Source organism: Jaculus jaculus, chromosome 9 (assembly GCF_020740685.1).
Source record: "Jaculus jaculus isolate mJacJac1 chromosome 9, mJacJac1.mat.Y.cur, whole genome shotgun sequence".
In the NCBI taxonomy this organism is placed as follows: Eukaryota; Metazoa; Chordata; class Mammalia; order Rodentia; family Dipodidae; genus Jaculus; species Jaculus jaculus.
This window is the reverse complement of record NC_059110.1, coordinates 49,432,455-49,448,415: the sequence shown is the minus strand read 5'-3', so window position 1 is coordinate 49,448,415 and position 15,961 is coordinate 49,432,455. Positions and strand designations below refer to the sequence as shown.

Here is a 15,961-nt window from a genome sequence, read left to right as displayed (position 1 = left end):
AAATAAAAATATGCAGCTATAACTACATGATTTTTGACAAAGGTGCCAAAAACATTCATTGCTATAAACATGGGTTCTTTGACAAATGGTGATGGAGAAACTGGATAGTCACATGTTGAAGAATGAAACTAGATCCCCCTCTCTCACCCTGTATAAAAATCAACTCAAAATAGGTCAAAGACCTAAATATAAGACCTGCAACTTTGAAACTACTGCAGGAAAGCAAAGGGAAACACTTCAATATCACAGGGATAGACAAAGGCACCAAAGAGCTTCTAAGCAGAACAACTGACATAGGAATCCTCAAAGGTCACACATGCACACAAGGTGGTATATGCGTATGGCATTTGATTGCAGTGGCCATAGACTCTGGCACACCTCTCTCTCTGTCTTTCTCTCTCTCTCATTCTCTTGCATTAAAAAGAAGGCCAATCTGTTGGGCTTGCCTCAAAAAAAAAAAGTTTCTGCATAAGCAAAGGAAACAACAGAGTGAAGACATAACCTATAAATGGAGAAAAAAATCTTTGCAGGTATTCATCAGGAGATTAATATCTACATACTAACTAAAAATAACAATAAAAATAAAATTATTTTTAAAATATTATCTGACCACTGAATGGGCAAATGATTAGAGATACTCTCAAAAAAAGTACAAATGGTTGATAAACATAAAAAATTTCAACATATTTAATCATCAGTGAAGCAAATCAAAACTACATAGAGATTTCATCTCCCCCACTCAAAAAATGGCTACTATCAACACTGCAAGCTACACAACTGACCAGCCAGGCAAGATGTGCAAACGAGTCCAATAGTAGCATGACTATTAAGGGGTAACCAGTCACTCTTTGATTGGACAGAATGTATGCCTGGTACTGAAAACCTCTTAAAAGCCTATGGCTGAGAGAGTTATAGACCCTATAAGAAAAGCTACTACTGTTGTTTGGCTACGGTTTTTCCATTAAATTGCCCTTAAGTATTTATATTTTGTCCATAGATTAGTGCTGCTTTCACAGCAAAACTACTTCTTTTTTTTTTTTTTTAACAGCAAAGTTTCTTTTTGCAGTTGATAGTAACTACTGGGGAGATTTAAATTTTGTCAAAATACTGAGAGTAAGTAACCCATATAATACCCTCCAAGGCTCAAGAAATATTGTGGAAGAGGGCAACAGAAAGAATTTAAAAGCCAGAGAATGGGAGGAGTGCTTTGCAATAATATCTTCCAGATATGAAGAGGCAGTTTCATTCATGACTTCATAACAACTGTCATTTATCTGCATAAGACCTGTACAAAACTGGGCCTACCAACATTCCATCATGGATAGTGGAAGTAGAAAATGGTCTAGGTAGATAGTACAAAGGGGATAAAGAAAGGGGAACAAGAGAAAGTAATGGGAAAGGATTATGACCAAAATATAACATATACATGTATAAAAAAAATCAGTGAAAATTTTTGATAAAAAATAAATGCTAAAATCAAAACTATATAAAATAAAGCTAGGGGGACTAGAGAGATGGGTTAACAGTTAAGGTTCTTGCCTGCAAAGCCTAAAGATTCAGGTTCGATTCTCCAGGTCCCACATAAGCCAGATGCACAAGGTGGTGCATGCATCTGGAGTTGGAGTTTACAGTGGCTACAGGGCCCAGTGCACCCATCTCTCTCTCCCTCCTTCCCTCCCTCCTCCCTTCTCTCTTTCTCTCTCTCTCTAATAAGTAAAATAAAAATTAAAAATAAACAAATAAATAAAGCTAGGGCCATAGGGACAGGTTACACATGCCCATTAGGTAGCACAAGTGTCTGGAGTTCTACCGCAGTGGCTGAGGCTTGGTGCACAAATTCTCTCTCTTTCTCTCTCCCCCTCTGTCTAAAAAACAGATAAAAATTAAAAAATAAATACAGTTAGACATGGTGCCTCACATCTAAATCAAGGCAACTACAGGTGACATAGTTCCGGGTCAGTCTGGGCTATAGCAAGACCCTGTCTCAGTTTCCACCTCTTCCTCAAAACAACAAAACACACACACACAACAACAACAACAATGCTGGCAAAGATGTAAGAAAAATGAACCCTTATACATTGTTAGGGGGAATGTAAATTAGTAGAGCCACTTCTAGGTCCCAGCTCCTTCTGCAGTCTTATCCAAGTCAAGTCACTTAGGTTCTCTAATATTCTGCGTCTTTATGAAATTTACTATCAACATAATGGGACATGCTAGCTTCCTTTCTTCTCTGCACAGTGTCTAAGTGTATAGTACCCAAACTATTCTCTACCAAAGCTCTTTAGCATTCATAAAACCCAGTCCTTTTATTATACTTATCAGGGAAAATTGATCTATTAATAACATCATAACCTGCCTACTTCTCTCTTCCATATTATAAGCAATGGTTCTTCCCACAGGACTTCACAGGACTTTGCAAGCATTTGTGTAATCACTCCTTTCATTGTACCATGGTAGGTCTGGTATAGCCAACAGGATACACCAAAGGTGATGATGATATCTCACTTTACGATTATGTTTCGAAGAAAGTATAGTTTCCAGTTTGCCTCCCAACTCCCCCACCCATGTCACTTGATGATAGAGAAACTCATGTGGAGAAAAATTAAAATGTCTTACTGTCATCCATATAAGTAAACTCATGTGGAAGAAACTTTGATCCAGTCACATCTTCAGGGATGAGAGTCCTGGCTAACTTCCTAAAAAGCCTTGAGCCACAACTACTCAACCAAGTGACATCTATGAAATGAACTGCAGAAACTGTGATGATAATGTTTGTTGCTTTAAGCTGTTAAACTTAGTGGGGAAGCCAGGCGTGGTGGCACATGCCTTTAATCCCAGCACTCAGGAGGCAGAGGTAGGACTATCCCCGTGAGTCCAAGGCCACGCTAAGACCACATAGTGAATTCCAGGTCAGCCTGGGCTAGAGTGAGACCTTACCTCAAAAAAAAACAAAATAATAATAATAATTAGTGAAGAGTAATTTATTATCCAGCAATAAATAACAAATGTGTATCTTTTCTTTATTCCTACTTCAAATCCTATTAATATTCATCTAGTCACACCTTCCCTTATTCATCAAATATTTAAGTACTTAGTAAGTGACAGAGACTTACTAACTTTAACCTTCCCCTTCAACAAACTGTCACAAAGTCTGACACATTGATCTCCAAAATGTTCCTCAAATTTCTTCTTTCTAATTCAAGACCCCCATACTAATTTCTCATCAATACTGTTACCAGAGCCTTCCAGTTAGTTTTCTTGATTCCCTTGTGTCATTAAGAGGATCTGTTTAGGGCTTAGTGGTTAAGGTGTTTGCCTGCGAAGTCTAAGGACCCACATAAGCCAGATGAACAGGGTGCACATGTACCTGGAGTTTGCTTGCAGTGGCTGGAGGCCCTGGCATGACCATTCTCCCTTCCTCTCTTCCTCTCTCCCTTCCTCCCTTTCTCTCTCTCTCAAATAAAGAAATAAAATATTTTTTTTTAAAAAGAGGATCTGTTTAAGACACAGAGAAAGGCTGGAAAGATGGCTTAGCAGTTAAAGCACTTGCCTGTGAAGCCTAAGGACCCCGGTTCAAGGCTCAAATCCCTAGGACCCACATTATCCAGAAGCACAAGGGGGCACACACGTCTGGAGTTCATTTGCAATGGCTGGAGACCCTGGCATGCCCATTTTCTCTCTCTATTTGCCTCATTCTCTCTCTGTCTGTCGCTCTCAAATAAATAAAACAAAGAAAAAAATTTTAAAGACACAGAGAAGCAATAATGCATGAGGCTGAAGGCAAGAGGCCAGGAACACTGTTCTTTTAGGGAAAGAATAAGCTTAGTATCTTTGCAGACATATGACTTAAGCATGATAGTTATGCTCATTTCAGTAAAGAAAAGGCAACTTCTCTACTCAACATGTAGATAACGCAGAGTGGACAAAATGTCCAATCCAGATACAGCAGTGTAATTTAATGCTACAATACTAGGTGGGCAGGTAAAACTGGATGACATGACTTTGTTGTAAGCATCTCTTGCATTAGTTTCCTACAGCTACTCTAATAATTAACTACAATGTTAGTGGTTACATGCAATGCAAATTTACTAATATTACAATTTTGGCAATCAGATGTCCGAAAGAGTTTTACTAGGGTAAAATATGGAGGACAGTGGGGGTTGTTGTCTTGCCTTTCCCATCTTCTAAAAGCCACCAGCATGCTGTGGCTTGTGCACCTCTCTGAGCCTCAAAGACAGCAATAACTTTTCAATAATTTTCATCTCATTACTCTAACAGTACCTTTTTTGCCTCCTCCTTTCACTGAAAAGGACACTTGTGATTTACACTTCCCCCCTCAAATAACAAAGAATAATTAACAGTCTCAAATTATTTACCTTAATCACATTTGTAAATGTAAGGTCACGTGTTCACAGATACAAGAGATTAGGGTGTGGACAACTTTTGGGGAAGGGGACAGGATCTCATCTAGTTTTGCCCCATACTTATGATTGTACGGTGGGCCTAGTGATTGTCAACTCACACAACTGATGAAGCCTCCTGCCTCCATAATCACTTCCACCCTTCTCACAAGTGTTCAGAGAAGTAACAAGAGTCACATGCAAACAAGGGTGTTTAGGGAGGTAATAGGGAAGAGTCACAGTCACACAGGCTGTGACAACAGCTGACAAGTTAAAGGGGAGGAGGCTAAGTAAAGAGCAAATGTAAAATTCTTCCTCTGCTTTTAGATACAGACCATTCTCTTTATTCATGGGCTTGGTATTTGCAAATTTACCTACTTCCTAAAATGTGTACATTACCCCAAATCTAACACTCAAGTATGCTAGATAAGCTTCATTCAAACATGAATTATAATCTTATTGACTACAAATTCAGTGATAATGAATTAACAATGTAAGAATATATATCAAATAGAGTGTTTTAAGCAGAAACACACAGAAAACAAAGTGTTGATTTGTTGATGAGCATACTGTGACCAGGGGCCATCAAGAACCTAACCCTGTATTTTCCCACAGATATGGAGGATAGCTACTTTGAATAATGAGAACTGAGCTTTTTTCTTTACTGCTCAGCCTTTGATTTTGATAGCTGTGGTCCCTAGCAATGCAAAACATGTCTCCATCAAGCCAGGCGTGTTGGTACATGCCTTTAATCCCAGCTCTCAGGAGCAGAAGTAGGAGGATCACCGAGAGTTCGAGGCCACCCTGAGACTGTATAGTGAATTCCAGCTCAGCCTGAGCTAGTATGAGACCCTACCTTGGAAAAACAAACAAAAAGCCAACCAACCAACCAACAAACAAACAAAAACATATGTCTATCAGAAAAGCAAACACAAGCAAAACACACTTTTTAGAGACAATGCATGTCAGCAGAGGCTGAACCCAAGGGTGAGGGCAAGGGTGAGTACACAAGATTTGACATTTATCGACTGCCTCTCTCCTACATAAATTATCTCAGTTGACCTTTACAGTAACTGTGTGGTAGGCTATGATACCATCACTATTTACAGTGAGGCTATGAGAGGAGAAGGCATTTACCAAAGGGGCAATATTAAGAAGTGGTAAAAAGATTCAAATAGAGAGGAATGAAACCACAGGCACTACTTGTCTTTCCCATGGGCTCTAACACTGTGGCCTTCTGGCCCACTAGGGGAAATCCAGACCTCACAGAGATGCTTTAATTCCTGGGTTTCACATTAGAATTTCCTTTCATCCCTCTACTCTCTCGCAAAATACACTCCAGTGATTTGTGACCAAACAGTGGATGAACTGAGGCATCAGAGGCTTACAAAGGAAGTACCTAAGACACTAGTATTTTTTCCTGAAAGTACAAATGAAATTTCTACCAAAAAAGTTTAGGCTTTGTCAGAACTAATTTTTTGATAAATGTTATAACATATAATTAGCATATTCCTATTATTATTATTGTCTGTTGAAAATCAGAAAAGTGGGCTGGAGAGGTGACCTAATAGTTAAGGCACTTGCCTGCAAAGCCAAAGAACCCAGGTTCAATTCCCCAGTACCCACATAAACCAGATGCACATGGTGGTACATGCATTTGGAGTGTGTTTGCAATGGCTGGAAGTGCTGGTATGCCCATTCTCTCTCCATCTGCCTCTCTCTCTCTTAAAAAAAAAAAAAAATTAATCAGAAAAGTGTATTGTCCAGAATGAAATAATAAATGAACCAAAACAAGCAATTATCAGAGCCAAGATCATATCTTTTGTGAACTAGGCATTCAACAAATATTCCAGAACACATGAACTTTTGCACTCTATTTGTCATGTCTATCATCTTTTTTACTGAGGAGACTATTAAACATACTCAAATACAAAACTACCTCTGTAATTACACACACTTTGTTTATATGATGTTTTCCTAGGTAAAACATGTAAGAGTAAGAATACTATGCTCAATTTTGGTCATGAAATGTTTTCTGAAGGGTTAAAAAAAAGAGACACTGCGATGATTATGCTTATGGAGTAACAGGATGGAAAATGCAAATACAGGCTACACATCCCTAACAGAAAAACCTAAAATCCTGCAAAATCTAATTCTGTGTACGGTACCTGAAAGGTGACAGTCAAAATACAGATGCACCAAAAATAATGCAAAAAAGATGCCATTAGAGGGGAGGGGGAGATGGCTGAGCACTTAAAGGTATTTGCTTGTAAAGCCTAACATTATCTGTTTCAATTCCCCAGTACCCACATAAAGCCAGATGCACAAACAGGCACATGTACCTGGTGTTTGTTTGCAGTGGCAAGGGGCCACAGTGTGCCCTCCTCCTTGCAAATAAATAAATTAAATATTTTTTAAAGTTACCACTAGAATATATGCAAAACTGTTTTAAATACAGATGCATAGAGATGTTGGATCCTATCTGTAAGATACATCACTATATAGATGCAAATATTACAAATATGAAAATATTCAAACTGGAACATTTCTGGTCCCCAGCATTTCAGTTACTCACACCATAGGGCATACATTCTCTGCAATAAACTATATCTGCTCAGCTGAAAAGGCCAAAGTCTAGAATTTGCATATTCAAATCCTGTATTTCACTGTGTAAGTAAAGGAGATGACCAAGTAAGTAGAAAGGGAATTACCAGTTTATTTCAACACTTACAGGTTTGGTCTAATAGGATTAGTATGATTTCATATGCATTTTCTACTGATCTGGAATCAGCAAAGACTCTAGCATAACTTATGAAAAATATAGTTTAAAAGGAAGCATATTATAAAGTGAAAAATTATTCATCTCCAAATAAGTTCCAGTTAACTAAAATAACTAACTTCCAATATTTAGAATAGGAAATTATTATGATAATTTACTAAAATTATCAATTTTATTGATAATTTCAGTATTATCATTATAATGTACAGACAAGGTGTTTGCCTTTCAAGCGTCCTCACAATTCAATACAAAAACAGTACATATTAAATGAGGAAGTATAACAAGCAACTTAATAGTCAAAATATACAATCTATAAACCCTGAAAATTTATGCAATGTATGTGAGAGGAGCATTGGTTTCAACAGTATCAAAATTTGGCTCAGATGGTTTATGCAAAGTACAGTTCCAGCAAGGAAGCAATAGCTGTGTCCTCTTATAGAACATTAGGAAGATACTGAGAAAGGGGGTCAACTACTGTATCTGTGTCTACTAGAGCAATCTGGAGACCTGGGTTCAAGTTCAGGTTCTACCAGTGTCTTATAAACAAAAGGACAAAGGTGGATAAAACCTAATTTTTTTAAATTTATTTTATTTTTATTCATTTGAGAGGGAGAGAAAGAAAGAAAGAAGAAAGGAAGGAAGGAAGAAAGAAAGAAAATGGATGCACCAGGGCCTTCAACTGCGGCAAAGAACTCCAGATGGATGTGCCACCTTGTACATCTGGCTTACATGGGTCCTAGGGAATCAAACCTTGGTCATTTGGCTTCACAGGCAAGCACCTTAACCACCAAGCCATGTCTCCAGCCCAAAACCTAAATTTCTATCTAGAGTTTCTCTTAACTATGAAGGCAATGCTTTTTTAAGTTTTCAGATAATTAATAGGATATCAAGTTTTTTTATTGTTTGTTTTTTAAACAGGGTCTTACCATGTAACCTAAACTGACCTGTAACTTTCTATGTAACCAAGGCTGCCTCAAACTCACAATGATCTTCCTGTCTCAGCATTCCAAGTGCTGGAGTTATAGGGATACACCACCACACCCAACTGGATAGCATGCTTTTGTGTGCATCAGTAAAATTCTAGTAAGTAATCCAAAGCATTCAGTTAAGACTAAACAATTATATCCAGGCTACTACACAAGACAGTGTCACAGCTTGCATGTGCAGTACTAAGCTGAACCATAGTGACATGTGTACCACAAGGCCATTTACAACTCTAGCTTAGCAACCCAAGTCAGATGCAAAGCTGAGCACTATTATGTAATCATATCTAAGGTAATCCAAGCAATCCAGTAGTGAAACACCATTTTTTTCTTTTACTTGTTTATGAGTGAGAGAGAGAATTGGTGTGCCAGGCCTTAGCAACTGCAAACGAACTCCAGATGTATGCCACCTTGTGTGTATGCACTACCTTGTACACATGCATCACCTCATGCATGTGTGGGTTCTGGGGAGTAGACCTGGGTCCTTAAGCTTCACAGACTAGCACCCTAACTACTAAGTCATCTCTCCAGCCCATGAAATACCAATTTTATTTAATGAAAACAAGACTGCTTGAAAATGTCCCTGATTCTGGTATGTGATATAGTAAATATGGAGTTAGTATTAAATGACTGATTAGAAGATTTAAAAATATTTGCTATAAACTAGCATATCAATTAAAATGTGAAATGATAATTATATTTTAGACAGAGTACTTGATATTTTTGTTTTTACATCAAAATGTAAGTAGATCTGAGGATATAGCTCAGTTGGTAAGGTGCTTGCCTAGCACCTTCTCTACTGTACACCACAATTCCTTGGTGTGACATATATTTCATTAACTTATTTGTATTCAGTGCAGAGCATTTTTCTTAAGCTTACATGAAATAAAAGATATTACCTCTGTAGCTGAGAAACTTACAGCCAAATATGGGGGAAAAGGATATTCAAGCATTCAAAAAGTTGTCTTAAGTATCAAATGAGAAATACTGAGTATAAATGTTATAATACTTCAGTGTAAGGACAGCCAAAATGGACCAGGGTGGTCAGTGTAGTTCCAGGGAGAATGTCAATAAGCCAGGTACTGAAAGAGGACTTGTTAATACTAAGCACAAATTCAAACTTCTTTCTGCTCTTTGGAAATGTATGTCCAACTATATACTACTTAAACTGCAAGTGGTTTAAGTGTCCTGAGCAGTATCCAAGTACATCTAACTAAGAAGGCACTGAACATAAGGCCAGAATGATGGACCAAAAAGGAAGTTTCTACTGAGAACCAAAGACAACAGGAATAACAGCAGGTGGCCAAACACAAATTTCAGAGGAGGTCTCAAGGGAGTGCTAAAATATGTTACCTTCTATCCCAAGGGCTTTGAAATGATTACAGATTGCTTCCAGTGATTTCCTTAGGAAAAGCAGGTAAGAGGAGACTGTCTTAAAGGGGAAAGGGTGACAGATGTCTATCCCACAATAAGGCCTGTGGAAAGGCTCTGTGGACTTAGAGAGCTTGATCTAGCACTTTGAAGAACATCTGACTTGGCACCTAATTCATCCCTGAAAAATCTGAGAAGAAGCTAGAAGAACCTGCATGTGAGACCAAAAGAGATGGGTGAAGTAAGACCACTGCCAGAGTTCTGTGTAAACAGTGTTCCCCACGGGGGCTGGAGAGATGGCTTAGCGGTTAAGGCATGTGCCTGCAAAGCCAAGGGAGCTCAGTTTGATTCCCCAGAACCCACATAAGCCAGATGCACAAGGTGGTGCATGCATATGGGGTTTGTTTGCAGTGGATGGAAGCCCTGGTGCCCCCCCCCTTTCTCTCTCACTCTCTCAAATAAATAAATAAAATTAAAAAAATTTTTTTTAAAAAGTGTTCCCCATGGACCAGATGTGAATCCTCTCAGAGACACGAATCTGCTCAAGAGGCTTACCTGGAGCCTGGCCAGATGTTAACAAAATGAAGATGAAGGTAATGCTGGTCCCAAGAGTCTGAGAAGAGAATCAGCCACCAACCAGAATCCACATGCATTTTCACTGTCAAGGAAATTTCAGGTAACAATCTCCAGCAACTGAAGTAGGAGGAGGACCCACAACTGAAAGAATGATCTAGAAACAACTGCTATGGTTACAAAAGTACTACACAAGATCACCATGTTGTCTCAGTTTCTTTTTTATATGATGTGTGTATGTGGTATGCATTCATGTATAAGGACACACGTGTGTGTGTATAAGTGTGCATGTGGAGGCCAGAGACCACTGTCCTCTTTGTTTCTTACTGAGGCAGGGTCTCTCCAGAGTGCTCCAATTCAGCTAGTCTAGCCTGCCCATGCCCACTTTATCTGGAGACTTTTTGCTCCTCTCCCTTTCATGCCTACTTACTGCATCACTGAAGAAGCAGCAGAAACCAATCTGCAAAGGCAAAAAAGGAAGAGTAGTAGCACTGAGTCAGACACAAAAAGCATGAACAAAGCCCCTTCCCCAGTTACTGCGCCTTCTTTCAAGAAGCAGGGCCCAAAGAGCTAAGAGAGGACCAGACGCTTCACCCCTACATTTGGCCTGGCTTGATGACTGGAGAAGGATTTGTTTTATCTAAAAGCAACCAGAACAGTCAAGATACATCGCTGGCAGAGAATACACCAGCCTCATAAATAAAATTAAATAGGACAAACTGAAAGTGACAACAGTAAGGTGTTTCAAAATTACACTACACAAGTTCTGCTTTGCTACCTATACAGGCAGTCAACACAGTACAAGCACAGAAGCACACAGATCTACCCCCACCTCAGAGAGCTCATTAATAATCCAGAAATGTGCTGCTACATGAGAATCTAATTTTGAATTCAGCATTTTAATACTCATTCTTAAAACTTGATATAAATGACCTTAATAGGCTTGACAGCCAGGCAGACTGTGTTGCTTCCTGCTCTAACACCTAGCAAAGTTCCCTACCAAAAAAAAAAAAAAAAAAAAAAAAAAAAAAAAAAAAAAAAAAGCTTTAAGAACTGCTACTCTCCTTACCATGAACAGAGTGCTGCCTTAGGAAACAGAATCTGAACAAACATGCATACAGGGAGCCTTCTTCATTGGTTAAAAACATGATGAAGGGCTGGGCAAAGCTAAGTGGTAGGGTGCTTGCTGAGCATTCGTCAGGCCCTTGGTTTGAATAATGGCACCATGGGAAGACAAACTGTGACATTTACTGGATACACCACCATAATGTAGCTAACTCATCCTTACCCTTCTGAGCCAGTGAAATGAAATGTCTGAAACACACTTTTCTAAACCATTCTACAAGAGAACCAGAGACCTCAACACTGATATTCTAGCAGGAGAACTGCTATATACATTTTCACAGAGCTCAGCAGACACCCTCAACACACACACAGTACCACAGAATGCTAGTAAAAGAAGGATGGAGCTGGTCATGGTAGTGCATAACTCTAAGTCCAGCACTTGTGAGGCTGAGGTAGAAGCATTGTTACTTTGAGGCCAGAACTTTTAAAGGAAATTTTTATTTGTTTGTCTTGCCAAAGTAAGGTCTCACTCTAGCCCCAGCTGACCTGGAATTCACTATGTAGTCGTAGGCTGGCTTAGACCTCACTGTGACCCTCCTAACTCTGCCTCTGAAGTAGAGTGCTGGGATTAAAGGCGTGTATCACCACACCAGGCTTAAAGGAATATTTTTAATGCATTACCCATATTACTAATACTTTGTTGGCATACAGTAAATATTTTCAGTTGACAGCCTGAAGTAAGAACCTACTATGTGCTGTTACAACTCTCTGAAATAGGTATCATCATCCTTACATTTACATTTTGGGAACTAAGGCTTAGGATTAATGACCTGCTCAAAGTCATACTACTAGTGAATGATGTAGCCAGAGTTGTAATTCAAGATACTGTGTCAGACTGCCAACAAATGTTCTTAATCATACTGTTACCTTAGTTTAGTGCTCAAGAATTGGCTGTCATAATTCTGCCCCAAAGAAAAACATTGAGATTCTATCTTAATATCTAATTTTGAAATATATAATGAATATTATGTCATAGTTCTATTTAATACAGCTCTACAGATGTGAAATTATTAGTAAAACTCTTTAGTAGTGAAAATTACACACACACATAAATATATATATAGACATACATATACATATATATTCAAACACTATATAAAAATAAAGTTTTGGGGTGGAGATATGGCTCAGTGGTTAAAGGTGCTTGCATGCAAAGCTTTCTGGTAGGGTTCACACTTCAGGCCTGGGTTTGATTTCCCCAGTACCAAATAAAGAGAGATGCACAAAATGGCACATGCTTCTGGAGTTCATTTGTACAGTGGCACTAGGCCTTGGCACACCCATTCTCATCCTCTCTCGCTCCTTGCAAATAAATAAATAAAATTATTTTTATCAAGTTTCTGATGATCTATTTATCTATATATATACACACATCCATAATGCAAGCTTACGGCATACTTTTACCTAAGTGTATGAATGCAAGAGTTGACTGTTTCTAAAGTAGTATAAAAGGGAAGGAGACTGGAGGGACCCGCCTGCAACAGAGTCATGTTATTGGACTGTTTCAATCTCAGGCTTTAGCCTAGGAAATAGAAAGGCAAGTGATAGGGCAAGGGCGTCATTCCTTGCCCGCAGAACCTTGCCACCCCTCTCCTATCCTGCCCAGGGAGCCTGCAGTAATGTCTATAGACATGTTCACTTGTCACTACTGAATGCAGGGCAGGGTGACATGCTGATCACTGTACAGGCACAGGAGAAATTGTCAAAAGTACCATGTCAAGAATGCTACTGTCAGAAATCCTACTACAAGGGATAAATGCCTGGGGCACCCAGACACAGGACGGTGAGCATGTAAGAAAGTGCAACCACAAAGGAAATCAGAGTCCAAGGAACAGTTAGCAAAGATTGGGTCCAGCCCCAGGCAGTGGAGGAGCACTGGGTTCATCAGATTTGAGGCAACTGTGCAAAGAGAAAAAGCATGATCATTGTCCACTCAATATCCTACCTGCACCAGAGTGCAGAATTTTTTCTGATGAAAGAAAGGAAACTGAAACCCCTAAGTAGAAAGGAAAGTTTATGAAGAGAAACAGCTTTCATTAAGCAGTCCACAGTACCACTACCAATTTATGCAGTGTCGCTATTACTTACAGAGGGATGGGGGGGAGGGGGAAGTAACATCTAAAGTAAGAACACCAGATGTTGTGGACACAGTATAAGAAAAACAGAGAACAAATACATATTCACATATTTCACTGAGGACAGCAGCGCTCTGAAGATGAGGCATTACTGAGGCAAACTGGCTTCCAGTCCTCAACTGTGCAAATGCTCTAATAACATGCTGCTATGGTCCAACATCTTTCTTTCTTGGAAGCTGGGAGCTGTCTACAAGAACAAAGAGCAAAACCTACACCCAGAGCAAACTCTGAGACAGTGCTGAGAATAAAAAGAGACTTCACCAAAGACTTGCTTTGCTTCCCCCACTTCCATGCACCTTGTCCACCTGGCCTCTCACTCCTTAGTCCTCTCCTGGTAGTTTTATTTGCACGATCAAAAATATTTCTTCACTGAAATCCTTTTGGCCTTTTATTAATTTCCCTTTTACTCCCATTTCCTTCCTCTCCTCTTGTAGTTCTGTGCTTTAGTTTAGCCTCTCAAAGGCCAACAGTTGAAATTCTACAGTGAGAATTTGGAAGTTGAGCCAGATCTCAAGATAATGTCTAGCAGTGAATCCACAATGCCACAGCGGGCACCATCCTTCATCACAGCAACACCCCCAAGACTAGCTTCCAGAAACTACATATCACTTACCCACGGCGGTGGATGCTGCTGGATTGCTGCTAAGAGCTACAGAGCAGTGCCACTGATCTGAACTGCTCTTGCTCACAGAAAACACCTCTCTCTCAGCAACCTTTCCTAAATCAACAAGGAGCTCAGGAACTTATGCGCCCTCTAAACTACGAATGGTTGGCCAGATGTGCAGACGATTTCTCTGCTTCATAAAAGTTATCTTTTGATACAACAAAACGTGTAACTAAACGCAAACAGTGTGATTCATTCAAGCCTTATTTGACATTTTCTCAGGGTAAGGAATGACTCATTAAATCCTTAACAGCAACAGCACACAAGGCACGTTTACCCTCCTACAGACCTCAGAATAGCCTCGCAAAGTTTATTTTCTCTCCAACTGTACAACCAACAACAAATGATTAATTCTGAAGAACCTAGGTCATGTTGGGCAAAGCTTCAACTTCAGGGTACTGGAGCTAGGTAGAGGAAGAGAGCAGCAATGAGGTGGGCACAGGGTATTAGAGCTCGGTCCCCGCGCAGCGGGCACAGGTAGGGAGCAACAGTGAGGTGGGCACAGGGCGGCTACGTGTGGGAGCGGGCCCTACCTTGGTGAGCTGCGCGATCTTCTTGCTCATCTTCAGGTGCAGGTCTTGGCTGTAGTCCCCACCGCGCGCAGGTCGGCCCACCAGGCCGCCGTAGGGCTGCCGGCCCGGGCCCGGAGTGGCCATGTTCCCGCGCGCCAGGCCCCGGCCCGCCACGACCCCGCGTCCCGCCCAGCCGCGGCCTCGCTCCCGCCCGGTCCCCGCCGCAGGGTCCCCCGCAGCCGCCCCGAGCCGAGCCGAGCCGTCGCGGAGGAGGCGGGACCGGCGGGACCGGCAGCTGCAGCGCCGGGGACGAGCGCGGACTGAGAAGGACGCGGAGCCCAACCGTTACCAGGCGCGCGGCCCGGCGACGTCACCGCCCGGCCGCCAGGCCCGGCCCTCCCGCCGCCAGGCCACGCCCCTTTCCCTCAGCCAGGGCCCGCCCCTCCCGCAGCCACCCAATCCTCCTCAGCCAGGCCCAGTTCCGCCCCGCCCCGCAGCCACAGCCCGCGAGGTTCCTGCCGGTAGGAAGCCTGTACCTCTGAGAGCTCAGCCTGACTGAAGACCAGTCCGGGACGCCGTGGGGGCGTCAGCAATCCTTGCTGGGCTGCTCAAGAGCATACCGGCTGTCCACGAGACGAGGTGGCCAGGCCTGCAGCGAGGACTACAGGGAAATCTGGTAACCTGAGGTTTTTACCCTGCCCTCCAAACTACTATCAAAGTCTGATCAGATGCATTTCAGGTATAATCACTCTGACTCCCTTCACTGGAGGAAACCATGGAGTAGAGGTGCGCCTCCACACTTGCTCTTAGCAGAGAGTGAGAGAAGAACTGGTCTGGCAGTCTGAAATACGTTGGTCCTGGAATTGGATGGGACTGGTGGGAAGGAAAAGAAAAGGAGAGAGCAAACAATGGAAGCCAACTTCAGCTACTTAAGTGTGAGTGGTGTCCTAAAATTTATCCTTACTTACTTTCCCTTTTCACCCTCCTAAATCTATGGCTCTCCAGTGATTTCTTCTTACCAACTCTGCTCCTGCACATCAAAAATACAAAACCAAACAAAACAACAACAACAACAAAATGTATCCTGTGCTGACCTAAATATTTTAGGGTAACATGAATTCAGAAACTAAAATTATGTCTTTTAAAAAACATCTGCATTGCATGCAGCTTTGCAGAGCTATCCCCACTTTGTGTGATTTCTCCTCAGCATGCACTTCATATGAGTTTCTGTAATCAGTATCAGGATTAGCCTAAGAAGACCATTTTGCTTACCTTTTTAAAATATTTTATTTTATGTATTTATTTGAGAGAGAGAAAGAAGAAAAGAGAGACAGAAAATGAGCACACCAGGACCTCTAGCCATTGCAAACAAATTCCTGATGCATGAACCCCTTGTACAACTGGTTTACTTGGGAACCG

At 41.0% G+C, this 15,961-nt stretch overlaps 1 protein-coding gene across 12 annotated transcripts in view; it reads right to left on the bottom strand.

Moving 5' to 3' along the window:
• Positions 1–14,686, bottom strand: part of Fam184a (family with sequence similarity 184 member A) — a 155,804-nt gene extending 141,118 nt beyond the window's left edge. For all 12 annotated transcript variants that reach the window (XM_045159050.1, XM_045159043.1, XM_045159047.1 and 9 more), the window contains exon 1: positions 14,564–14,686. In XM_045159050.1, the coding sequence (XP_045014985.1) occupies positions 14,564–14,686 (123 nt within the window). The remainder of the gene's footprint in view (positions 1–14,563) is intronic.
• Positions 14,687–15,961: the final 1,275 nt, after the last annotated feature.